This window comes from Sciurus vulgaris (assembly GCF_902686455.1).
Source record: "Sciurus vulgaris genome assembly, chromosome: 1".
Lineage (NCBI taxonomy): Eukaryota > Metazoa > Chordata > Mammalia > Rodentia > Sciuridae > Sciurus > Sciurus vulgaris.
In genome coordinates, this window is record NC_136461.1 from 202746544 (window position 1) to 202773869 (window position 27326).

General features: G+C 38.9%; 1 protein-coding gene across 2 annotated transcripts in view; it reads left to right on the top strand.

Moving 5' to 3' along the window:
• Window positions 1-3385: 3385 nt before the first annotated feature.
• Window positions 3386-27326, top strand: part of EFR3A (EFR3 homolog A) — a 99168-nt gene continuing 75227 nt past the window's right edge. The window contains exon 1 of one of the 2 annotated variants that reach the window (XM_079118483.1): window positions 3386-3568. In XM_079118483.1, the coding sequence (XP_078974609.1) occupies window positions 3562-3568 (7 nt within the window). In that variant the 5' untranslated portion in view covers window positions 3386-3561. Of the gene's footprint in view, window positions 3569-3735; window positions 3950-27326 lie in introns of those variants that run through there. The other variant, XM_079118482.1, reaches the window with a different exon arrangement.

The following is a 27326-nucleotide window of genomic DNA, read 5'->3' on the forward strand; positions in this document are numbered from 1 at the left end:
CCCAGGGTATACACCTAGGGGCAGTTAGTGTAGAAATAGGGGATGGCGCAAATAGAGGAAATGGAGGCCAAGAAAGTCATCTGTCTCTGGAAGTTGGAGACTGCCCCTGGAAGAAAAAATGTCAAGGATCTCCGGAGCCCATTGATTACCAAATTTACCTAAAGGACTGCAGGCAAGGAGTTGTTAATTAATGCCCCCTGGGCCCTTGACTAGCTGAATCACTTTGGCCCTCGCCCTGCCCATTCGCTTCTCACTTTATTCATCTCACCTGCAAAACCAGGCCTAGTCACATAGGCAGGAAGGAGCCATAAGAGGGGAGAGAACTGGAGAACAAAAGAGACCTTAACCTATAAAAGATGTAAGTGCTCACTTCTTGGGATTCAAGATCATCAGCCATGGCCCCCTTCTCCCCTCAGGAGAAGTCTGTATTATCACTACTTTTAAATAAAACCCGCTTAATATGCTTGCCTTGGCGTGCTTCTCTAGTGTTCAGACTTCAACATTAGAGGGAGCAGAACTCGTCACCGGTAAACAGTGGTATCAGGAGGATGATTGCTGGGTCTGAGGTCATTCTTCATTCAGGAAATACTCACCAGGACTTTGGAAGGATGAACAGCAGATTCCTCCAATAAGGGGTGTAAGAAAGGCCATTCCCGCTGGGAAAATGGCAAGGGTGCAAGGAGCAAAGAGTGCCCCAGCATGACGGGTCTTGTAGTGGAAGTCACCAGGGCCAGTGGAAAGGGGAGCATGGGTTTGGCAAGGGAGGACTGGAGAGGTCTCAAGGCCAGATCTAGAAAGGCTCTATGTGCCTATGCTCAGTGGGGGATTTGGTGAGAGGCATCTCTAGATCTGTATGTTAGAAACGGAGTTGCCTGCCCTGCACCCTGAAAAAGGTGACCTTGAACACGGAAGTGGCTCAAACACCAAGGCAGCACAGCCCCTCTTGAAGAGGGATCTAGCAGCCATCTCAGTGTTCGCAACACCCCCGTGCCCAATGCGAGGCAGTGAGGGACTGATGGAGATGCCCAGATCCCCATTTCTACTAGTTCAAACGAGGCTTCACAAGAGCAGCACTGGAACAGAGGGGGTGGGTGGGAGGTGTTTGCAAGAGGGGACAAAGGAAGTAGTCCAGGAGAGGCTGCTCTCTACTCTGAGATCAAGTACCAAAAGTGGTGGTGTCAGATTCTTTATTCTCAGCATGGGGGGGTTGGAGAGTGCCCAGGGGGCAGTGGGATCCAGAGGGTTTGATAGGGACAGGGGTTCTATATGGTAACAGTGCTACCCCAATCCTGTGCGTACTAACTAGGAAAGCGATGTGTATAATCCTAACATTATGACACTACTATTTCTGACTTTCAGCTGTCCTTCCTCAGAATCTTTGGTTGCTGATTTTATTTCTGGCAACAATACAAAACCAAAAGACCAAGGGGATAAGAAAAAAGAAAAAAACAATCAACATTATGGGTCAAACGACCTCAGGGTTTGGGGATGTGCATCTTTTTTGAGTGATTCAAGTAGAAATGTCTAACCTTGGGAACTGTACCCTCCTTTGGTTTCCAGGAAACGGTGCCCTCTGGATCTCCTCTTCCCGGTGCCTTTGCTGGCTCGACATCCTCTCTCAGAGAACTCTCACTGATACCCAGCTTCAGCTTCGGTCCCTGAACAAACATTCCCAAGTTTTCCACCCTGAGATCCTGCAGCTCATCTTCAGCCTGGTGTGCCCAGCTGCCTTCAGATCTATTCACTCAGATTACACCCTTGAAAGACACCTCAAGCTCAATATATCAGGGAAACTCACATCCTTTCCTCGCATCCTTCCCCAAACAGCATTCCTTCCCAACCTGTCTACTGCTTTCCCAGCACACGGCTTCCTTGTTCCAACCTTGGAGTTACATAACCAACAGATGCCTCTCTATTGCTTCCAAGCCAGCAGCCAACAAATCCCAGGGATTCTGTTTCTGCAATAAGATTCAGCTCTTTCCTTTCCCAGAGCCACCACCAAAAAAGCCTAATGCTCTCTTCTGCATCCATATGGAAACCTCCTAATAGTCTGCGTACGTTCACAGTCTCTTTATCATGCATCTAGAGCCCTATTTCTGATAGTTTAATGCTATTTTCCTCCTAAAGAACAGAATGGTTTGTTAAAGGATGAATTGCAAACTTGACAAATGTAAAGCTGTTTATTAACTTACTTCTATTTACCTGTTTTGCTTTCATATTCTTGAATAAACACAGTTATCCCTTGGTAGTTACAGAGGACTGGTCCCAAGAGCCCCCTTGGAAACCAAAATCCTGGGATGTTCAAGTTCCTAAAGTGATATCATAGTTGCATATAAACTACACCCTCTCTCATGCTTGAAACCACCTCTAGATAACTTACAGTACCTAATACAATGTAAATGCTCTGGAAATTAGTATTTATGTGTTGTTTAGGGAATAATGACAAGAAAGTCTGTACATTTTTAGTACAGACGAAAGTTTATTTTTTAAAATTATTTTCAGTCTGAGGTTGGTTGAGTCCAACTAAGGATATAAAACTGGCAGATACAGAAGGGTTGTCTATATGTATTTTATTTTCATGGTTATGAATTAAAACACTCTAGCCCCACACTGTCTGCCAAAAAAGTATATACATTTATTTCTATATGAATTCACATTTATAAATGAGAACAGGTTTTGCCATTTTCTAAAACACATATGCAATCCAGTGGAAGAATACAAGCACTTATGGTAGTTTAAAGTCATAAGTGAAAAGTCCTGGGGAGAGAGCTATGAGCAGGAACGATTTTATAGGTGATGAAAGTATGTAGCAGTTCACTGAAGCCTAAGAGCTTGTCCTCTACAGTTAGCAAGGGACAGTCTTTTTTTTTTTTTTTGTCTGTTGTACATACTCTCCTCTCATCAGCTTCTATGACTCACTCTCTAAAGTGCCCTCCATCTTATTTCCAGTCTCTGAAAGGGCTCCCCAGGTCTTTGCGAATTCAAATTCTGCTTTCTTCCAAGTTCACCTGAAGCCTAATATTCTCTCTCTCTCTCTCTCTCTCTCTCTCTCTCCTAGGACTCTACTTTTTAATAGGTTCCCCATGGCTTCCGGGTAAAGATCCTCAACCCCTCTGAGAAACACTGTCAGATCTCTGCGGTTTGCTTCTGTTTCCCCATACAGGCTGTTCACAGCCCAGGGTGCTGCGCAGAGTGCATGCGTTCTGCCAGACGCCGTGTCCACTGTGCTCAGCTCGGGGACTCTCACGGCTATCAACTATTAATGATGTCCAGCATCAAGAACAGGGACTCAGCCAGGTGTACAGAACCGCCCTCTCCGGAGGAGACGAACTCCTAAGGCACATGATCACTCTGAAAGTCACCAGAAGAGCAAGAGGAAGTGACATTTTCTGTCCTCTGAAAAAAATGCGTAGCCATCGCCCCAAATGACCTTAGGACGTCTCAAACACATCGTGCTTTCAGAGGCCGCAGAGCGCTCTGCACGCTGAAGAGCTTACAGGACAAAGCGCCTGCGGTACTGGGCGCCCCAGAGCCGGCATCAGCCTGCCACTCAGGATCCTAATGCCAGGTAACCACCAGCCTCTGGAGCTAAGAGGAGCCGGAGTGGCCGGGAGACGCGGGGCTGCCGCCCGCCCACCAGGTGCCGGCTGCCAGTCTGGGCTGACCCGCCCGGCGGGGGCGGGGCGGGGCCGGAACGCGGGACGCGCTGACGTCACGGGCGTGGGTACGCCCAGCGCGTCGTCCGGCGCGGAGCGGGGCTGCCGCCGGCCGCTGTCGGTGGCCGCGTCGCGTGAGCCACGGTGTCCGCGTCCGCTGCCTCCGCTCTTCGCTCTTCGCTGGTCCCGGCCGCGGCGGACGCCGGCCGTCATGGTGCCGTCGGCGGGCCCTGCACGGCCCCGCTGAGCCTCGGTGCGGCGGCGAGCGCGGCTCGGGGTCGCCATGCCTACCCGTGAGTGGCCGCCAGGCCGGGCGGGCGGGCGGGGGGCGTTGGGCGGCCCCGGGGACGCTCGCGGGGCGGGCCGGCCGTGCGGGACGGTGCAGGAAGTGCGGCGGGCGGGCGGCCGACTTGCTTTCCTTTCGACTCGGCTTCCCGGGCTGTCGTGTGCCCGTTGCACGGATGGAGAAACTGAGGCCCGAGCGTTAAGGGACCTGCCGGGACGCGCGGCCAGTGGGTGACGGAGCTGGTGGTCACCGAGACCTGTGTGGGAGCCCGGAGTTGGTGCTCTTTCCCCAGCCCGCCGCACAGCTTGGCGGGACTTGAGGGAAACTGACCCTAACTGCGGCCATGGTCATGGCCTGAGGCCAGGCGCCCGGGGCAGGGGCTTCCGCAGAGCCCTTCGCCGCGGCCCGCAGGTCCTCGCGGTCGGTTCCGCGTCGGGCGTGGTGGAAGGAGCGCCCTGCCCAGTCCTTAGCACTGGCGCCTCGAAGTGCGGCCCACGCCTCGGACTTACCTGGCAGCCGATTTAAAATGCTGGCCTTGGGCACCCCCAGCCACTTTCAGCTAGCTCTTAGCATGGACCGGAGTCTGCTGTGTAGAAGGCGTCCCACTGGGGGTTACTGAGGGGCTCCAAGGTTCAAAATCGCTGGCTAGTGGAGGCTTTTTGGACAGCTGCTGTACTACTTAATAGGATGACCCAGAAAACAGCAATGTGACTTTAAACCCAGTGGCCCACATGAGTATGTGTGAACTGGGGTAGCTACTGACCTGGGAGTGAGAGTAAGCACGATCTCGATTGATCTGAGATTCAAGTGGGGCTCGTTTGAGTGTTTCATATATATTGTCGAATCTTTAAACACTTGTGACTGTATTTCTTAGAATTCAGAACTAACTCCTTTTAATTGTCCCTAATTTTTATGGCTATATGGGACACTGAATTTCCAGGTTAGCCTCAAATACATAGTTTGTCTAGTGGTGGGTAAAGAGAAATTATTTCCTGATATTAGAGAAGTTTACCTGATAACTGGCAAAGTTTACCTAGTAACTTCAGCATCATTAATCTTGATGTGAAGATTACTTTTGACTTTCCAAGTATTGAGTGAATTTTGTTTTCTTTACAAAATGTGGGTCCTTAACTCATGTTTTGAACTTTGTATCCAGTAAATATGTCAGCAGTTTGTATTGGTGTTTTTTTTTTTTAATCTAGTATGGAGAGATGACATTTACCGTCATCTTCATTATCATTATTTCAGTTTATGTCCAAATGTATGTTTACATTATTCACTGAATATCTGAAATTAGCATAGTGCTGATTACTTGCTTTTGAAAGCAAGAGTAATAACTGTTTCAGAAGTTGAGACTTCAGATGGAATTCATGTGAAGTACCAGTCAACATCCTACAAAATTAACACATTTTTATTTGTGTTCTAGAGATATCTGACTTCATAAGTAGGATACAGAAAACTTGTTCCTTTAAAATGGTTAGGTCACTGCAGAACTAATGTAAGATGAACTGTAATGGTAGTTAGCATAGTTAAGATTTCAGATTTCACTCCCTGACTAGAAGGCAAGTGAAATATTTATCTGTCATTGTTAATATTTGTCCTAGCACATTTTCTGTGATTGAATAGAACTGTGCTCATATGAAGAGAGTAGGATTTGTCTTCCTTTGCTGATCAGAACCACCAAAATTGCTGGGTAGTGCAGTGGACAGTACTGTTCTTAGAAATTCTGTGCATAGAATAAACTTCCAACATATTAAGTATATAAGCAGAGAACTAAAAATTGCCACTTTCTTTAGGAAGAAAATTTGGTTCAAATAACCTAAGTATTTTTTAAAATGTTCATTAAATGAAGGGGTAATTTATTTATGAACTTAATTAATCTTTAGGCATTTTAGTTAAATAAATGTTTTCTGTGACACTGAAGGGTTGATGCTTCTCTCTTGGATGTTGCAGTTCTAAAAGCAACTCTTGCTCTAAATCGTAGAATTAGTCTATTGCTATTTTGTTGTTTATTTTTTGAATACTAATACTCAGTCCCTGAAACTCCTGTTGATGAGTAGACTCCACTTGAGCATGGTATAGCCATACTAGCTAAGCTGTTGCACAAGGTGTGGCTCCTTCACTGGAGTTATTTTGGAGAGCCGCAGGCTCTGTGAGAAAGCAGCTACCTGAAGATGTGTGACAGGAAGCTGCTGAGCACAGGAACAGTTCTGTGGTCATGCCATCTACTTTCAGTCTGTAGTTTGAATCAGTCATCAAGCACAAATTTCAAGACTGTCACTGAATGATCTTGTCAAACCTACAAGCCTATAATTTGACACATCTTTTCTCTAGAAGCTTTTATTTGATCTTCCATGAAAAGGAAATTAAAAAGATTTTGATTTCAGGTTTTTCAAACTTTGGATTAGTACTTGACTTGGAAGGAAAGTTAGTTTCTTAGTCTGATCTTTTTTTCACCCCCTCAAATCAGGAGACCGAGAATCAGTGTGTTTTGGTGATTTCCCCTGAGCTTACACAGAGTAGAATCTGGACTTGAACACAGATCTGATAATGAGCATGGGTACAATGAGCATGGACGCAACAAAATTAACTTTTCCCCTTTTTGAGTTACACTAAGACAAACATAGGTTTGGCCAAATTTTAAATCAAAATTTCTGTGAGTTTACAAAAAAGTTTAACATTTGCTTTGGCTTCTATCTTGTCACAGGAACCTATGGGAAGAAGGCTGTGGGTTCCACTGGTGTTTTAAGTAGATGCTTGATTTTATGGCATAGACTTAAATCTTAGTAAACTCCATATATAGAAGGGGCTCTTTCACATGTCTGAAAATAGGTCCAGTAAAATGTTCTTTTTTTAAATATGAAAAGTTGTTGTATATTGGCTTGAGGATTCTGAACACTCAAACATTGTTAACTATGCTTTCAGTAATTCTGTAGTTAATGCTTTCTTTTTTCATTTGGGTATTGGCATTGACATCTGTGCAGATTTGCTAAGACTATGGGAATGTGTTAACTCCATGTTTGTTTGTTTTTCCCTTGGATGAAACTGATTATTTTTAACTAATTTTTCAGTTCATTCATGAAAGAAATACAGAATAACTTGTGAAAGTGGGAGATGGGTGCTAGTTCAGGTGTTTCTTTTACAAACACATAGTATGTAAACTTGACCTACACATTCATTACTGGCTTTGGAGCCTTTTGGGTTCCTTCACATTCCTTCATAGTCTTGTTCTTTCTCAGTCCTTCCCCTCCTTCCCTCTTTCCCCTCTCTCCCCCTACACCTTCCGTCTTTTGCCATGCAGCACCTTTGATTATTGCCAGAGTTAGAGCTGAAGATATTTCTTTCCCACAGTGACCTTCAACTTGACACTGCTTTGGCTGCTGGGATCTTAACTTTTTATCGGTCCCACTCATGGGAACATAAGGTTGCATTAAAGATTATGTAGATAGTGAGATGAGGCTGAAGGAGACGGAAGCCAGTATCTGAAGGGCTTTGTATGTTATGCAAAAAAGTGATTAATTTCACTGAAAATGTGTTCAAACTGTCAGAATCAGTTACAGTCACTATTTTATAGGCATACTAGCAGTTTCTAATTTATTGGTTACTATGGTTTGCTATTAATATTAAGAATTATTGAATACTAACTGTAGCTAGGTTGTATACTTTGCACTTTACATGAATTATCTTATTTAACTCTTCACTTTGAGAAAGATCCTGTTCAACCTGTTGTACAGATGAATTGATTGAGGCTCAGGAACGATAAGTAACATGCCTAATGATAGTAAATGGTAGAGCTGGGATTGGAACTAGCTGTCTGGCTTCAAAATCACAGTTATTTTTTCACACTACACTGAGCCAAGGCAAGAGCTGAATCAGATCTTGTCAGTTTATTTTAACTGTCACTTTGGCTTAGTACTGGCCTGGTTATATAGTGGGTACTTGCTAAATGTTCAGTGAATAAATTCTTGAATCGTGAGTCAGAAAAGCTATTCTTTGGATAACCTGAAATCATTATTTTTTTGTCGAATAGTATTATAAAAGTTTTATAATTTATGATTAGGTTCTTATCAGAACTGCCTGTTACACGTTTGAGGTCTGAGATGAAAATACCAATGGAGGCCTGCAAATAAATGGGGGGTTTTCAGTCTTTTCACTAATGGTATCTTGGACCAGATAATTTTTTGTTGGAGTTGAGAGTTGGCAGTTGGCAGCAAGGGGTTGTCCTTTGCATTATATTTAGCAGCAGCCTGGGCTTCCACCCACTAGAAGTCAGTAGTAACCCTCCACAGTTGCCCCCAAAGGTGTGAGAACTGAAAACATTTACAGACATTGGCGTATGTCCCCTGGAGGACACAATTGTACCTGGTCAGGAACTCCTGATACAGGTTAAGCTGTGCCATAGCCTGGCCTGCTTTCCCATCCAGGTTCCTCAGCCTGTTCTCCAGAGATTGCCTTCTTAACTCAGGGCAAACTCCTATAGGGCTGACCTGCTCAGCAGTCATCTGTTGGAGCAGGCAGAGTCTTGACCCTATCAGGTTTCTTAGGGAGCTAACATGGACAGTTTGGCTCATTTTTCCATCTCATGATTTCTAGAATGTTCTGTGTACCTCCCCAAACTATACCCTGTGAGTAGTAGGATAGGTGGCAGAAGGAAGTTTTCTGGGAAACTCAGTCTACCTAGACTTTTAACTTTAATTTGGAATGGGCAACTTTAAACAAAAGCAGCTGCAGCCATCTTTTTTCTGGTTTTCTTGGACAATGATTTTAGTATCATTGCTCTGACCTGGTTCTACCTACACACCCCTATAAAAAGAAAGAAAATCCTTTGTATTTTGGGAGGTAGAGGCTTTTTTTGAGGGTCATGATACTAGTTCTTAGAGTAGAGCTATATTGTACCTTGTACATGGTCCAACTCTTGTGTGGAATGATCCAGTTGTCATTTACAGTGTTCCTGTAGTAGTGAGATAGCCTGTTTCACTTAGCATGATAGTCTCCAGATCCATCCACTTTTGGATTGGAATAGACAGATCCTGTGATTCTATGTAGGTCATTATATATATGTGTGTGTATATACATTTTTTTTTTTTTTTTTGCTATTTATTTACTGCTCTTTACCTTTAGATGTTAGATGTCATGATTCTGCTTTTTAGTAAACAAGGAATCATTACTCAGGTATTGTCATCATACCTCCGAATTCTGTCTAAATACCTTTTCCATTACAGACTCTATTTTTATATGGCAGGAACTCTCTTCTGGAGGAAACCTGTGTAGTAAGCAAGCATTCCTTTGTCTTCTAGTGGTAGAAAGGTTTTTATTGATATTGAAGAAAAGGGTCTTGGACATTCTCAGAAATAGAAGGGCACAGAAAATGCCCATATGGTCCGCAACTGCACCAGGGAGCAAAGAGTGGATCAGACGATAGGACAAGAGCTGTTTGTCTGGGATAAGGGTCGTAAGCACTTTTGCTAAATGACCCTGTTGAGAATCTGTTGAAAGCTATGATTATTATTTTCCAGAAAATAAAGCAGATTCTCTCACAAAGTTTGCATATAATTTGAAGCCATTTATAGACACATTGAGATGGATCCCCTAGAAAAACAAAGCAGATTACCAGAGTGTCAGTTAAGAATATCATTATTTACCAAATATATCATGCCATTTTAAATACTTTTACTTTTCTTGTATTTTTCTACATGCTTTTCCCCTTATTTTTTCTTAACCTTTTTTATTAGCCTATTGACATCTTTTTATTATGTAGATAAATATGTGGTAGACTTTTCTAAAATTGATACTGTGAAGAGAAGTAATTTTAAGAATTGCAGCATCAAGGTTTTCATTCACCAACTCAGTAATTTCATTTTTGGGAATCGATTCTTAAGAAACTTAAATACATAGTGCACCAAGATTTCTGCATCAAGATACCTGTCATAGTAATATTTATAAAATAGTGAAAACACAGAAACACATAAATTGTGGCGTACATTGATTGTAAAACATCCTTACAACAAAATATCATGAAGTTAATAAAAATGATATTTATGGGAGGTGCTGTGATTATAATTATTTTTAAATTTCTAATTCATTTTCTAGATTTTCTGTAGTTAGTGTTGTATAATCAGAAAAAAAAAACTTGTGATATTTTTGCACTATTTTAACACATTTTCAGAAACCTGAAGTGAAACATTAAAATATTGCATTGAACTCATTCTTCCTTTAGTATGTAGAAGAGAACTTTGAATACCTGTCACATGCTGTGTTTATACTGGCTTGGAAAACAGTGTGTTGCTGTTTAATTGTTGTCATATGCTTAGGAAATGGAAAATTTTGAGAATGATGTGAGCAGTGATTGGTGGATTGTGTCTCAATTTGGAAGCAGAATATGGGCTTTTTTCTTATCATTTGTATAAGTTTTTGAAAGGAAGAAGAAATAATTGCCTAATTAAGTGGTGGTTTCAATCATGAAAATCTTAAAGGTTGAGATGAATCATGTGGGGGTACAATTTATTAGGAGCCTGTAGGGTTTGTGTTCCTTTTTTGGAATGATTATGCATTTGATAGAGTGAATACAATTCTTGGGAAGTATGATCACAAAGTGACTGTTGGCAGTTCCTCCTATGATTAATATGTCAATCTTGTCAAAACTCTCTCACTGTGTGTGGCAGGTTCATTCAATTCTTGAAATAAGTCAGCTCTCAAGTGTGTTCCAAATCAAATAGGAGCTAATACTGTATTTCCTCTTCATGTAGGGCATCATATTCTTCCTTTTGCATAATAAATTATTGCTGTCTAACTTTAGGTATTGTTAGATAACAGTAATTCCAGTTTTTATTGAAAAAGGAATCACTACTCATCTTTTTTTCATTTTTGCCTTTCTAAAAGTAGGTATAAACCTTTTGCTCTTCAGTCTTCAAGAGAGGTTCTGTCTCGCCACCATTATTGTTGCTTTTATTCTTGGTTTATGAGTTATTCAGCTGTTCGTTTTTCTTTGTATTCTTGAACTCCAGGATTTATTTGCTGCAGTAGTTTTCTGGATCATGCTAAGTAGTCTTCACACCCTTGCTCTTTAATTGACTTTTTTGAACAACTGTCTTGGAAATTTGCTACCAAGTTCTTGGTATTGTGGTTATAGTTAAATTTAAATGGATCTCACGCATGCAGAGCAGAAAATTGAAATGTAAGATGTCCAGGGTTGTCATTTTCAATTCTCATAAACTTTGCAATGGGCACTGTGCCAGCTTAAAGAACTTGTCTGGAAGTTGAGAGGAGTGGCCCATTTATGACATCTGACTTAAGTGGATTTATTTTAGGAAGTTATTTAAAGTATTTTTTCTATTTGTTTGACTCACTAAATGGAAAAACACAGTGTCTTCTAGGAATATTTAGATGCAATAGAATTTATTTAATTATGCTTTAGAGGTAGAAATGCTATATGGACATGTTAGAATCATATATTGGCAGAGAAAAATAGTTGCTTCTGGTTTCATCTCATCATCTGCTTCAGCTGGTTCTAGAAAGGCATTTGAGAGGGGAGGATACTCTAAGCAAACACATAGCTAAGAATCTGGATCCAGATACCTATGGCTTCTCCTGTTCTCCTGGCTAGGCCAGACTATGTGAACTTCACAGGTTCAGTTTCTTCATTTCACTGCCAGGTTAGAAATAGACTTAAGTGACTAGTTCCCTCTATTCCTTGATTCCATCCTGGTCTTTGCATTGTTTTCCTTGCAGAAGTGTTGTTAGGAAGCTGTCCCAGGTTTGTCTTACTGCAGCTGACTTCATGAGATGAACTGGTTGAAGTCCAAGACAGTGATGACAGAAAGATGGGTTTCTGAACCAATTCATCAGTTCTGTTCATTGCATCTTTACAATAGCTTCTTTCTAGGTGCAGGATCCTCATTGCTGGTTCCTAAAGATTCCATGTTGTTCTTTACCCACATTGGAGGGTTGTTCCAGGAAAGCTTGAGCTGCTTTTAGAGTTGAGGTTTTCAAAATGTCTCGCATGGAAAGGTAATAAAGACGTGTAGAAAGGGGGCTGAAGAATCTGAGCAGATTGCCCTGGTCACCCAACCCAGCTTCAGCTGGAATAGCTCTGTTTTTATCTTGTTTATTTGTGGGATTTTGCATTTGATTTTAGCAGGGAAATCATGTTAACTACTGTTTTAAAGTAGACAGGAGCTATAAGATGTTTTGGAATCAAAAGTTCAGGAACCTAGAGACAAAAACCAGTCATTTAACTAATGGTGTCTAACCTATTTTGCTCTAATGATCTCCAGGACTGAACATTTTGTAGTCATTTCAGTCCTGGACAACGTCAGTGTGTGCTTTTAGAGTCACACATGTTCTCTTCCAGCTTTCCTTGTTTTCTTGTTGGCTTTCTCTTTCGAACTCATTCATTTAGTAAATATTATTATGCCCACATTTGAAAGACACTGCTAAGTGGAGAATACAGAGTTTAAGAAAGCAGTCTGGAGCTTCCAAAAATTTGTTGCATTTCTTGAAGGGTGTATAGGCAGGTATAACCCAGGGAAGGAAATGTCAGGCACCGTGAGAACAGGGCTCCGGGGGTTTAGGGGAAGAGAAGGTAAGGGGAAGATGAGTGGAAGATAACCCATTGACTCACAAGTTTTCAGTTCTATTTCAGCGAAATTGACACAAGAACATTAAAATGAGTTGGAAATAACAATGTAGAATTCATATTTATTATGTTAACATTATAGTTATAATTGTATGTTATGTACTGTTAAGTTTTAATGTAGGTGTCCCACATCTGGGATTGTGTATTAAAAAACTTGAGTATCTTTAAAGCTATTAATAGTGAGCATAGGGGAAGTGCTGGTTTAGAATATTTGAGGTGAGTCATATAGGTGGATATAACCCACAGGCAGTGGCAGTGACGTTAGTGCTGGGGAGGGTGAAGGTTTGAAAAGCTGTGTGTAGATATGTTTTTATATGTTTGGAGAGAAACTGGGTTATTTTGTCCTTTGTTCAACACATTTTTATTGAACACCTACTATGTGTTATTTATTATGCTAGACACTGAGGATACAGTGGTATTTGCATCCTGGGCATATGGACATTGTCCTTGCCCATGGAACCTTAGTCTGGTGGGTATGAGGGCCTGCACCTGTTTCCTTCACTGCTGTATGCGTAGATTTTGCTATAGGCGGTCCCCGACCCATGCTACCACAGTCAGTGTGTATTTAAAGAATGAATCAAATAAATATAATGGACATTAATAAAAGAAACAGGTTGCTGTGGAAACATGGAAGTGAGGTTGGAGGGAGAGCCACTAGAGGCATAAAATTACAATAGTCTGAGGAATGGGCTTTGAACTTGGATGGTGGTAATAGGATGGGATTGCTGTGGACAAATGTGAATGCTATTGAAGAAGTAATTGATAAGATTAATTGGATAAAGGGTAGAGATAGGAGGAGGACTCAGGATTCACAGGTTTCTGGCTTTCTCCTGTGAATGAATTGCTCCGATTTTCTGTAAGGATTTTTTTGGAGGAGGAGTAATTTGGGGAATTGACATGGAAGATGAGTCCATTTTAGGATATGATGAGTGTGTGGTGCCTATGGACATTCTGGGTACATTTGTAGGAATAACTGGATAACATTAGTGAAGGCTAGGTTGTGAAGAGACTGAAGGCAGATCCTCCAGGAGCATCTTCGTTTAAGGATGGAATGAGACAGAAGACCCAAAGAGAGCAGGTAGGGCATTTTTGAAACAAAATCATTGCAGAAAATGTTGGCATGACAAGGGCTGTGTGCAAGACTCAAATGATAGTTCTTTCATTTTCTAGAATGTGAATATTCCAACATAGCAAGAAAAACAAAAGTGGTAGTCTGGTACAATTTGTTCTGATGCTGTTATAAAAGGGGAAAGTTGTGAAATGTCAGGAAAAATTATTTAAATCTTTTGGACTTAACAGATAATTCTTGTGTTTTAGTTGTAGCTCACGCTTTCCTGTGTGTGTTTCCTTATTACTGCTTCCTGACTAGGGGGAAGAGATTGTCAACTTGTAATTGAGTGAGAGGATGTAAACTCTTAATTGTGTAAGTTTGCAAGTAGAAATTAGGGCAGCTCCACATATGTAATCTAAGATAAATCATGTAAAACTAAGCTGTTAATAATTTATCCTCTCTGTGCTGCCTTGTTTGAGTCTCATTATCATGTGTATCTGTGAAAGAACTGACTGACTTGCTGGTGGCAGACATAATGCTTTTGTAAAGTTATGGGGGACTATGTTTCAGTTGGGGACCTGCTTATTTCAAAGAATTGAGGGGCATTTAGAAACTTGAACTGTCATCTGAGAGCATGAGTGAACTCTGAGTTTTCAATAACATTTTCTCCCCTTCCACAGTGAATGCTGCTCTCCTTTCTGTTCCTGTCTGTTCATTCCTGTTTATTTGCTTGGCATGACGGAACAGACTCTATTTTCTTTTTTGAGCAACACAGAAATATTATTATTCTTTCCATTGAGTTTCCCTTGATGCGGTGCAGCAACATTTTGATGAAAGGTTGAAAAATTGTAATAGCCCTTTGTATGGTGGTTCGGAGAACATTAGGGAAGGCTGAGTATAATTGCGGCTTAGTTGTTGAGCTCTTGCCAAAATGGCAATTGATTCAACTGTTCTTAATATTTTTATTTAAAATTACTTTGTAATTCAGCACATGAGTATTTAGCATAGAGGTGAGAAAATTTACTATGAATCCTTTTCATTTTTAAGAGTAAAATAAGGTTATTTTTACAGTTGCCATAATAAATGAAATAGCAAAAATATATACAACTTTCCAAAGATCCTTTCTTTATATACAGTGCTACTAAAAATGTGTTTATTTGTATTACATGCCATCACTAGTAATTACCCTTATCTTTAAACTTGAGGTAATTTAGTAATTTAGCAATTCGTTGAATTCCTAAAGTAGCTCAGATTTTGAGTTGTGATCCATTTAAAAATATTGATTAGCAAAGGTTTGATTGCCTTCTTAGAGTTTTTATTAACATCAATCCTTGGTGTATATTGTGACCACAGTGTGTGGTTGGGAGAAATTTTTTAAAAATATATAAAAATTTAAAGACATAGTAGGCTTTGACTTCGTATTACCTAAAATCTCATAAGTGGAATAAATATTTAGAGTTTCTGTGTTTCATTTGGAAGTTTGGGGAGAATATATTAGGTGCTGAAACTGGAGTATTTAAATTAATAATAAAATTTTTATTGAACTTTTCACTTAGTTAAGTCTGCCCAGCACATCCTGTATTAAGTCTTGTTGTCTTCAAAATGTGGATGAATTACTCAAAATGTATTCTTTTAAGATAACATAATTGGAGTGTTACCTTTTCGTTTTAGTTACTGTTTAACCAGAGAATTTAATCCTCTCAATTGAAGTGAAAAATCTTTTAACATATGGCATAGATGATGTGGGTGTTGTAGAATCTATAAGAAGAATCAGTGCTGTTGGTATATTAAATGTATTTCTTCTAAAAATGATTTTGGAAGTTAAAAACACTCCCACAGATTTAACACTTTTGTTATTCTATGACTAATGAGGAAATAAAAATTTATTAAAATTTAAATAGTTGAGGAATTGTCAAGCTGCTTTGAATTTTGCCTGAAATAGCTCATATTCTACTTGTGAAATGTCAGAGGACTTATAATTTTAAATAATCCAAACCAGTCTAGTTAGCCGAGAGAGATCCTGGTCATTATCAGTGATAGATTTGCTATACTTAAAATAGTGGCAGTTATTATTATCTTTTGACTTAGGGGTTCATTTTCTTAAGCTATGGTGTGTTTGTTACTTAAGCAGACATAGTGCTTTTCAGTGCTGATTTTAGAACTCAGCTAAACTGCAGAAAACTCCACTTATATCTTTTATTATTATTATTCAGGTTTTCTTTGTGGATAATAGAATAGCAATAGTGTTTTAAACTGTGGCCTTCGTATTACAAAAGCGTATTGAAGTCACAGTATGTGTAAAGAAAGAGTAGATTTTTTAAAATGGCTTCATTGATGCAGTTTTAAAGGTTATTTAATCATAACAGCCTATATTTAAAGTATGGAAAGAATTCATTTTTATATTCAACAAAAACTTTAGGAGTTAATTGAGCAGTTATTGGAAATATAAATTCCCAGATTTTGCACCTTTCTTTCCCCCTAGATTTGGATTCAGTAGTCAGAATTAAAGATTCTTAAATTCCAGTTCTTTTAAGCCTTCTTGTTAGAGAATTTAATCTCTGAATTTTTACATGTATGTAATGCATTTTTAAGTTTAAAAACCTGAAAGCATCCTGTATCAGATTCCTGTAATTAAGTTAAATGTGTTTTTCATGTGGCGGGGGAGAATTAAATGGAGTTTTCCTGCATGCTCAAGAGGATTCCCACCTTCTCTTTGCAAAATGAAAATGAGCCTTTGGCTTCAAAACTGAAGCTTGCATAAGGGTACAGAATTTTATGAAAAATTCGATAAGTACATCCAGTATTTTCCTTGTTAGTTGGGACACTCTTACCTGAGTGTTGTCATGCGAGCTGGAACTCACAGTGCACTCTCTGCATGGGAAAACTTTTAAGACATCCTAGACTCTGGGTGGTGATGGCCATTTGACCATGGCCTTATAAAGTGGTGAAGCGCTTCACCTTTCCCAAGTGGGCATGCGGTAAGGAAGGTGCAGTGCTTCTTGCAGCTGCTACTGTGGCTGATGTTGGGAGTTTACCAGGAACTTCCTGGAGAGGCACTCTTAACAGCAAACTAAGGCTTCTTTTCTTTGATACATGTTCTTTTATTTTTAGGAAGATTTTAAGAGTTCAGAGTGACCTATACAGGAAAAGAAGATAATTTCTAGAGGTGGTAAGTTTTGTAATGTGAAGGTTTCTCAGGTAGTTCTCTAGAATCATACTTGATTTTTTTTTTTTTTTTTTTTTTTTTTTTTTTACCTCAGGAGAGTGAATGGTGATAATCTGTATCATTTTTTGGCAGCTGCAAAATATTTTGACTATCTTGATTTAGTCTCCAAATTAGTTCAGATTTTTTAAAAAGTACCATCTCAGGAAGGCAGTGTAATATACAAAGTGTTAAGAGCACAAGTTTTTAAATTGATCTACCACTTCTAGCTGGGCAATTGGCACCAATTACTTTTACCTTTCTGATTCCCTAAGTAGTACCTACCTCATAGGGTGATTCTGGAGATTAAGCAAGATAAAATCCAGCACGTAGTCAACACTAAAACATTTCTTGAATGCATTTGGAAAGAATGAGATTGGCAGATGAGTGGTATTGGGTCCTATAGCTATTAGTGATCTCTGGGTCTTCAGGTTTTCCATTTTGAACTTTGAAACCAGAATTCGTGCAGAACACTTGCATTTATTGATTGATGCATTAGCTTGTCTGGGCTGCCTGTGGCAGAGGACCACAAGCTAAGCGCTAAACAGTAGACATTGATTGTCTCATGGTTCTGGGGGCTGGAAGTCTGAAATCAAGGTGTTGGCAGAATTGTTTCCTTTGAGGATTGTGAGGCAAGGTCTGTTCTTGGCCTCTGCTTGACTGGAGAAGTCCATCTGTCTACATCCTGTGTATGTGTCTGCCTCCAAATACCAGTTTTATTGGATTAGGGCCTGCCCTAATCATCTTACCCTAACTCGATTACCTTTGCAGAGACCTTGGCTCCAAATTTGGTCATATTCCATCGCATTAGTAGTTAGAAGTTCAGCATATAATTTTTGTGTGTGTGTGTGTGGTGGAGTATATAATTCAACCCGTAACAAGTGTACTTGAGATATGAAAGTGAAAAGGATTTTTTTACTTATAACAATATTTTAATTTTTAAATCATGCTCATTTGTTGAACTTTGATGTGAACTGATGGTATAAGTTTACTGAGACCAAACATCTATTAATCTAAGTGAGGCACTTGAAACAAATTGGTAGATTGAGGAAGAATTCCTCATTTCCTTGTTTCAGTTACTTTGTATTCTATTGAGATGGGAAAGGAAAGCTTAAGGTTGATTGACTGCAATAGCAAGGAATGAATCAAGTTCTCAGGGGACTGACCTAAATACAAGTCTTTTTGACATTTGAATCAGTTTCAGTATGGTACACATCTATTAAATAGAGAATTACTGGTCTGCATCTTAGGTGAAATCTTAACTTCCATTGGTTTTCTAGAGCTGCTGTCATGGGAACCACACACTTAAGTGACTTAAGAAAACAATATTTTCTTTTCACGGTTCTGCTGCCCAGAAATCCTAAATCAAGGTTTGAGCAGGGCCATTGAATTTCACCTGAAGTTCAGAGGAAGAATTCTTCCTTGCCTCACCTAGCTTCAGGTGTTTGCTGGCAGTCTTTGGAGTTCCTTGATTGGCAGTTGTCCTCCCTTCTTCAGAATACCCTCTTCTTAATAAAAATGGGTATAGATGACACACACAGGGCATTCTTCCTGTGTGTCTCCATATTTTTCTTTCTTTGTATAGGAATAACAGCTTTTGAATTTAAGGCCTGCCCTAATCCACTGTGACCTCCATTTTAACTTGATTACATTTATAAATCCCTTATTTGCAAGTAAGAGGAACTGGGGCTAGCATGTCAGCTTTTTTTTTTTTTTCCTTTTTGATTAGGGAACACACTCAGCCCCCACAGTTGTCTCTTGCTTTTAAAAATCAGCTTTACTTTTAACTTCTCTTTTTAATCCTCCAGTGACCACAAATTGATATACTTGAGCCTGACAACTCAGAACTCTCCCACTTGTTCTGATTTTTTGCCCTGGTTTTCCAGGAATATGATTATACTCCCCCCGCCCCCCGACACTTTGTCTCTCTGTTTCAATAGTTTGTTTCTTCACTTTTTATACCAGTTTCATACGACTTGTTTGAAATTGCTGAACTTTCTGTCTCATAACTTAAATTTCATTTTCACAAGGAATTCATATTATCTCACTGTCTCATTCCTGGTATGCATATTATCTATTCACTTTTTATTAAAACAAGGGTCTTCTCTCTGTATAGTTGCTTTGTCTTTTACTAAGACCAAACGTCCATGTACCTAAGTGTAAGTACTTGAAATGTGAGTATTGTGTTAGAATGAAAAAGTAAGTATTTGGGACTTTCCAGATATATTCTGAATGAAGCATCTTACAAATTGTTTAATTGAGGACACTATATTAATAATATTTTCTATTCCCAGTGTGTGATACAAAAATGTTTTATACTCATATTCCTTCTAATGTGTTCATTTTTCCTTATGTAAACTTCACAGTCTTTTCAACAGCATATAGGGGAATGTCAGCGTTTTTCTTTATTTTTACTTCTAGAAAGTTGGATGTACTACATTCAGATGCCTCCTCTGGAAGAATAAAGACCTATTATTGTGTGTTTAGATTTGAACAATAAACATTCATTCTTCTGGTTTTAGTGTAGTGTTATCTTCACCAGGAACTTAAATAGATTTTCTTGCCACCTGCATAACAAATTAATTTCTGAAGGGAAGTACCAAAGCATAAACATTAGGGAAACTGGGCACTAGTATTAGCTAACTGAGTCAGAGCCACTTATTTTAACTTTCACTGCTGGTGTACAGCGTGAGGAGTTGCTTTTCACCAAACTGTCTCTTGAACTTTTGTTAAGAAGCAGTCTCTTTGACTTACCAAGAAGTAGTGACAGTAGGAAGTAAAAGATGTATGAAGTAGATTTGGAAATAGGCATTGGTAACTTAGTTTCTTCTTTCTTTGAGTAATTAAAAATTCACACCCTGTAGCACAGTGATGAGCATTTTTTACTTAAAACTTGCATTCTAAGTCTCTGGTACTTTATTGTAATTGGTGTATCTTGCTAAAAAATGTTGCTGTTCAGACAGCTCTTCTTGTCTCCTAAAAAATACTTTTATTAGATTGTTTCTCATGAATGCTGGAGACCAGTGTAGAGATTTGTTATCAAAATAGAAATATTAGCTTTTTATACCACAGGATTAATTTCTGTGTACCCTCTTCAGTAATTTTATGTACTTAGAAATGACCTAAATAAGCATCTAATTAAATTGATGAAAATTATTTTAATAGAAGTCTGCAAATATGATTATATTTTTAAAAAATTTACTCTTTAGCTGACTTAAGTATATTTTATACTTTTTGGTACAGTTGACTTAAACCAGGTTTAATCAAGAGATCTCTGTACCTTTGTCCTTGGTTCTGCATTTTCCTTCATAGTTGTTATATGATTATTTTAGATTTATTTTTACCAAGTACTCTTTTTGGTCCTTTGACACAGATTTCATAATTGCACTGTTGTCATCATGCTGCTACTCTATTCAGACATTCACATTGATTGCAAAGTCCAGACTTAACCCATTTATTTGTACAAAATCTTCAAAAATTTTGAGTCTGTTCAGGAGGCTGAGGCAGGAGGATTGCAAGTTGAAAGCCAACCTCAGCAACTTAGGAAGACTGTAGGCAATTTACTGTATTGGCAAATTGTAGAAATTGAGAGGAGGCAATTGTTTTGTCAGTTCTTATATATAAATGTAAAGAACACTATTGCGTTGTTTTAGGCCATTAATTTGATCATTTTGTGTTAGGGGTGTAGACTAGGCAAGAAGATTTTTAAACAAGTACCTAGAATTGGTCTCCATATGGAAATCTTAAGATCTGATGTGTTGCCCGATGCAGTGGCACATACCTGTAATTCCAGCAGCTTGAAGGCTGAGGTAGGAGGATTACAAGTTCAAAGCCAGCTTTAACCATTTAGGAAGGCCTGAACAACTTAATAAGACCCTGTCTCAAAATAAAAAGAAGAAAGGGCTGGGGATGTGGCTCAGTGGTCAAGTGCCCCTGGGTTCAGTCCATTACCATAAAAAGTAAATAAATAAATAAATGAATGAATGATCTGATTTAAGGTACACTAAGTGAAAGCTACTGATTTGCGAAAGCAACACAGATACATATTGTGGTGTGACCCACTTCCTCTTGCATGTTATTCTGCAGTTGGCAAGTAACTGGTGTGCTAGGAGACAGGATTACTGTTCCCTTCTTCTAAATGAAAGAGGAGAGTTACCTGTTGGGCTATAGAAAGGAAAGCAAGTGAAAGTGAAATACTTTGAAAGAGATAAGGGTGCACAGGGTGTGGTGGCACAAGTGTGTAATCCCAGTGGCTCATGAGGCTGACAGGAGGATCTCAAGTTCAAAGCCAGCTTTAGCAACTTGGCGAGACCCTGTCTCTAAATAAAATATAAAAAAGGGCTGGGGATGTGGCTCAGTGGTTAAGTGCCCTTGGGTTCAATGCCAGGCACAAAAATGAGAGAGGAGGCGGGGGAGGAGGGGAGGGGTAGGGTGAGTTTTTCCTTTCTTTCTTCCTTTCTTCCTTTCTTTCCTTTCTTTCTCTTTTTCTGGTATGGGGATTGAACCCAGGAGTGCTCTACTACTATCCCTGTCCCCAGCCCTTTTTAAGTGAAAGGGCTAAATTCAGAGCTTTGTGGCAGTGACTAGAAATTGTATATGAGTTACTCTTTCCCAAACTTGAGAACTCTGACCCTGGTGTCTTCTTATTCCCTATCTGAAAAATACTGCATGAGAAGTTAAATACTGTTCTGTTAGTTAATTAATTGATTTCAGTATGGTTTCAGTCATAGAAGTGAACAGGCCTCAACATTAAGATGGATTATACATATATACCCACATATCCACATATAAAATGAAAAATGTATTAGTAAGACATTGACATAGTGGCCAGAATGGATTTAACTAATAATCCATAAACCATTGCTCAGTTTGTTCCATAATTTTGTTAAAGGTTGTGTTGATGTTGATTTGCAACCTTATATTTAGATGTAAGAATAGTCCTAGCATCATGAAAAGACATAGGAACAAATTAAAGAACAGATGTAAACAAAACTACTTTAACCTGTGAATTCTCAACCTTTTAGAACTTGTTCATCATAGTTTCCCAAATATTACTGACAATAATTTTGTAACTCTAATCTTAAAATTGTCTGTTGGCAAGGATATAAAATATAGAATATTTAAAATTTCATCTATGTAGTCTGGGAACTTCCTGAAGATGCACAATCTAGTATTTCTGGCACCTTGCATGTAGGGGGTACATCATAAACCTGCTTTGATTGGTTGACTAGTGGTCAGAATGTAGTTTGATTGTCTTGGAAGAACTCTTCAAAGGTGGAACTTCTGCTACTATTTCTATTATTAGAATAAGACCCAGTCTTGATCCTTTGGGAAGAATCACTCCTCTCTTCATATGTTCAACATCAAATGCCACATGGTGGGGTTTCTATAGACAGTTTTTTTTTCCTTCAGTTATTTATTTTAGTAGAGTTTTCCTGTTGTTTCATTCTAATCAATTATTTTCTCCTTCAAAAATTTTAAAATATAATTGAAATTCTGTATTGTAGGTTGAAAACTTATCTTTCTAAAGCTGATTAAAATAGTGATAAAATACCTTAGCAGATTCATGTAAGGGACATTTCGTACTTATTCTTTTCAAGAAGCTATAATCTTAAACTCTGCAGTCCCCCACATCATATGTAGATTCTGTAGAATGGTGATTTTCAGTTTAACTATTCAGAAATTGCTGTTGTTTTATTTTTGGTCAAAATGTTTGGTCCATCTAGATATTTTAAATTAGATCACTATAAAATCATATTTTCATGTTTACTTGCATTTAAAAATATTCTTAATTTATTTTTCTGCTGTTTTCTTATTTCTGGAGCATTTTTGAAAGCCCCTATATCTCCTATCCATGTGATTGATTGATAGTTGTGTAGAAAAAGGACAGAATTTGAAAAACTTTTTTTTTCCAAACACTCTATAATTGTCTTTTTGTTTCTTCAGATGTTTTCTCTTTCATTTTCTCCTCTGAGGTTGATTGTTCCTTAAATGTGTGCCTCCCCGGATTCTCTCTTCTGTGCTTGTTCCATAGCAACCTGCTTTTTGTCATAGTTGTTACTACCCAGTTACAATTCTCTCTGTATGTGATTATCTTCTCCCACCAACTCTTGAGTTACTACTGGCTGGAGGATTGTGGCCTGTATTTACCCTCTTACTCAAGAACAGGCACACACACGTTTAGCATAGTGCCTGGGTGATGATAGGCCTCACTAAGTGCAGGTTAAAAGAATAACTGAGATTGAGTATAAGTATTTTTCCCAATCAGATATATTTCTGAGGCACATATATTGTTGATTTTTAGATGGTAGCAGTCCCTTTCAGAGTTTGGAATCAACTAGTAAAGCTGGATTGGAGAATGCATCTTGACTTTTGTCCATCATTAAGCTTTGTAGTACTTTCCTCTCAAATCTAGACCTTTCACTAGTACATCGAAGGGGACATTCCAGGTCAGCAGAACAAACACCCAGAGTTTTGCAACGTGTGCACACTGTCTTGGGCTTCAGTAACTTTGTAGTGGTCACGTAGAGACAGGCTTCCAGCTGCAAATGTGCTTATCACATAGAACAGGAAGAGTGGGACAGAATGAAACTCTGAGAGAGAAACCTTTGAGCATTCCTTTATTTGTTCATTCCTTCAGTACCGAGATACTGAGTTTTCACTGTGTGCTGTGCCCTGTGTAGGTGGTACAGATTTGGAATTTGTCTTAGGGCATGCTCAGTTCCTGTTAGACTCACCAAAAAATAATTCACTTTTCCTCTTATGTACTGTAGCAGAGGTCTTCTCTAGGAAAGATAAGGACAGGGGACTAGACCAGTTCCTCCAAACAGTGTGACTCTTCTCCAGCCATGGCATGAAAAAATAAAGCCCAAGAACTGTGATAATCTTAAAGCTATTGGGCTATTAATTTATGTCCACCCATCCATATAACAAAAACAGTATTAAAAAGGCATGTAACAACATTCTGTGATGTTACATGATAATTTGTTTAGTTTGTTTAATAAAAGTCTTTCACAGAAATACACAGCTTATAAGCAAAACTAATGAGAAAGTAGTAAATTGGTTTTTGTTTTTCTTTTTGTTTTCTATCAAATTACATTGTCACCAGATGTTGAATATATACTTTATTTTTAAAACTAAAGATTGCCGTATTTTTGACTCGCTTTACTGTTTTGTGTACTTTACCAAGTTAACTCTGAGAAGTTGAAAGTTAAATTCTTACAGAAAGTGCTAGAGGTATTAATTGGTTGAGATATACTCCAGAGATGGCTGGAGTTTGCCAACTTTCCCTAAGTGGATATTACATATCCTTTTGAAGATTAAGGGATTTAAAAAATATTTTTAAAGTTTTTGTCAGTATTTTTGTTAAATTGTCTTTTGGTAGTGAAGCCAAAATTATTGCTAATTAATGTCTCCTGGGCCTAGTCAGGTAGGCAGGAAGAAGAGAGAGAAGCCGGGAGTGAGGAGAAGAACAAGGGAAACTTTAAATCTGTAAAAAGGGCCGTGTGCTCTCACGTCTTGGGATACCAGAATACCAGCCAAGGCCCACTTCTATGTTACTCCCTTTAAATAAAACTTGCTCTGTATGCTTGCCGTGGCATGCTTCTCTGGTGTTATACTTCAGCATTTGAGAAAGCAGAACTCATCACCAATAACCAATGGTATCAGTAGGACTCTTAAAACGTGCTGGTGTTTAGTCTTTTACTTTCTAAGTTCCGTCATAAATCGTGTAGTCTGATTTGCTTGTCTCTTGCCTTCCTGTTCTTCTCCCTTTAAATCATGATTCCTAAGCTCTTTCCTAAGCTGTGCCCTAGATCATTACATAGTCACCTCTCTCCCTCAGAAAAGTAATAGCACTAGAGTGGTTTGGATTAAGAATAAAGTCAGTGCTTATATACTGTCTTCAAAAACAACCACACATAAAGAAAACGCTAACTTTTCTTGTAATTCTGGCATCATTCTATTACTAGTATTACTGTAAAGGACATTAGTCAATATTATATATGTTAAAAAAAGGGAATCACACATTTCAGTTTTCAGTTCTGCATGATCCGATTACTTACCTTCGGAGATCAGGACAGAGGGGTGGTGTATTCTCCTTGCCAAGACTCTGCCGCCTGAGCTCATTTAAAGATGGTCTGTGACATGCAGTGTCAAGGGATTTGGTCTCAGAAATAGGATGAACTGCATTCAGTGTCCTGTGGTGGTGGCGCAGAGGTCTGAATCCTTTCTTACATGGTTACAGATCTGGTTTCTGTGTCATTCACTGGATTGCTTCTTATTTGTGTGTGGACTAAGGGCAGCATCAGCTGAAGTAAATAGGGAATTATATTTTCCAATTTCAGTGTTTGTATTAAGCTTTTTCCAAATAATGATTGCAGAAAGTTTTTCAAATGAAATCTTTCTGAATGATGTTTCTAAAAGCCAGGATTATCCTGTATTTTATTGCTCTTGTCTTTGAGTAACTCTGCTGAAAAATATTTTAATTTTTTTCAGATAAGCATGATGGTGTACAGTAAAGTTAAATCTAGGTATAAATCTATAAGTTGACTACCTTGAAGTAGGAGGTATCTAGCATCTAATACTTTTTTATTACAAATTGTAATCCTGGGGGAAAAAACCCCCCCTTTTTTTTTTTTGTTTAATATAGTATCTCAGAGTAGTTTGGGAAGATGTACGGAGTATTGTTTGTTATATCTAGTGTACAGCATGGGAAAGGCCATCTTCTAAACAGAATTAGAGCTTTAATTCCATTTATTGCTTTGTTGTCCTCTTTTCCATAAGGTTTATGTGTCTGGGAATTAAAAAAAAAAAAAGGTAGTGAAATTGAGAATGAAAGGAGAGATGGTATATATTACATGTGGAAGGAATCATGTAATAAAATACTCTCCTAATGGATTAAAATCCTTTTCAAAGGAGCACTTTCCTGAAGATAAGACTATTTTGTTCCCGTTCCTTTGACCCCATATCTAATTAGTCACCAGACTCTTCTCATGCTTCCTCTGGGAACTTCCCATGTTTCTGTGGAAGATCTGGGTCCCTCGGTGCGCGTCTTGCTTCTTCCGTGGGCCTTGGTGATGCTCGCGGTGTTCCAGTTCCCTGTGCTCCTGCTTTGCCCTCCCAGCTGTGTCCTCCTCCAGCCTGCTGGTTCTTCAGGGCAGCCCTCAGCGCTCCACTGTGTCCCCTGTTCCTAGCAAAGCCGCTCTTCACTTAGTTCTCTGTTATGAACTTCTGTGGCCATGTGGTCATTTGACATTGGCTCTCGTCCCTGAATGTCCAAATTGTGTTTTATAACTTAATTTTTAAGCCTGTGTCAAGTAGATCGTTTCCATTTTGATTCCTATAGTTATTGGCACAGTGTCATTATACATGTTGGGGTATAGAAAGAGCACCCATGTCATAGGCTGTGCATGTGTGCAAAATGTTATATTGCTAATGTTTTTGTCTGTCTGAAGTGAATGTCTTGTTCTGACACTACGTGAATGAGTGACTTGACTTTTAATTTTAACCTTGAAGGGAATATGAGCGAAATACACTTTGAAGGGTTTTGGACACCTGAGAGCTAGAATTCTTGAAGTTATGAATTTTAAAAGTCTTCCTGTACAAAGGTCTTTCTCTCTTCATCTTGACTACTGGAGGCCTCTACTAGGTCAAAAAATAAAACATGAATTATTAAAAATGACTCAGTTGATATTGTCATCTATTTGTTCACAAAGTCATATTGCTCTGGCATTTACTTAATGCTTCATGATCACTGATGTACTTTATCATTATTTGATTTTTGTAGCACATAGGTCCAAATGTTAAATTCATTTTATGTACTTGTGACCTTTGTGTCCTTATTTAAGGAAAGAAATAGAGTTTTGTAACCTCTGCTAGAAACCAGACATGGTTTCTAAGGTATGTGGGCTTTACATCTGAGGGACTTAACTCTGGTGATACAGACAGACAAGCATATGAATAAATTCAATAAATTGTTATAGGTGCTATGAAATATATGATGAGGACATAAAGGACACAATCCAGTAATCATAGCCATTCCCATTTAGAAGTATAAAGTTCGGTGACCTCTATGTCAGTGAATTTCCAGTATATTACATGTAAAAATTAAACAAGATAATATAATTGCTACATAGAAGGTGTGGATGCTGTTTATTTTCTTCTTTTAGAGATGAAACAAACCTAATCAAAGTTATATAGTCACAGCGCTGCCAACAGCATTTTTGTTTGGGAGCATAACTTTATCCCAAGTACCCAGTGGCATGGTGGCATTTGGGAGACATTAATATTTGCACTTAGATTTAAATTTTCATTGGATATCATAACTGAAAGTGAAATTTGTGTATTTAAAAAGAGGTCTTTTAAAATTATCCTAGTTCCCAAACTTACACAGTTGCATACAAAAGCTAATGTTATCGCAGACCAGAAGTCCTCATGGTGGTTCTCATTATGCAGAATTTTTCTGGCATTTTTCTGTGCTCATGTACCCAATCCAT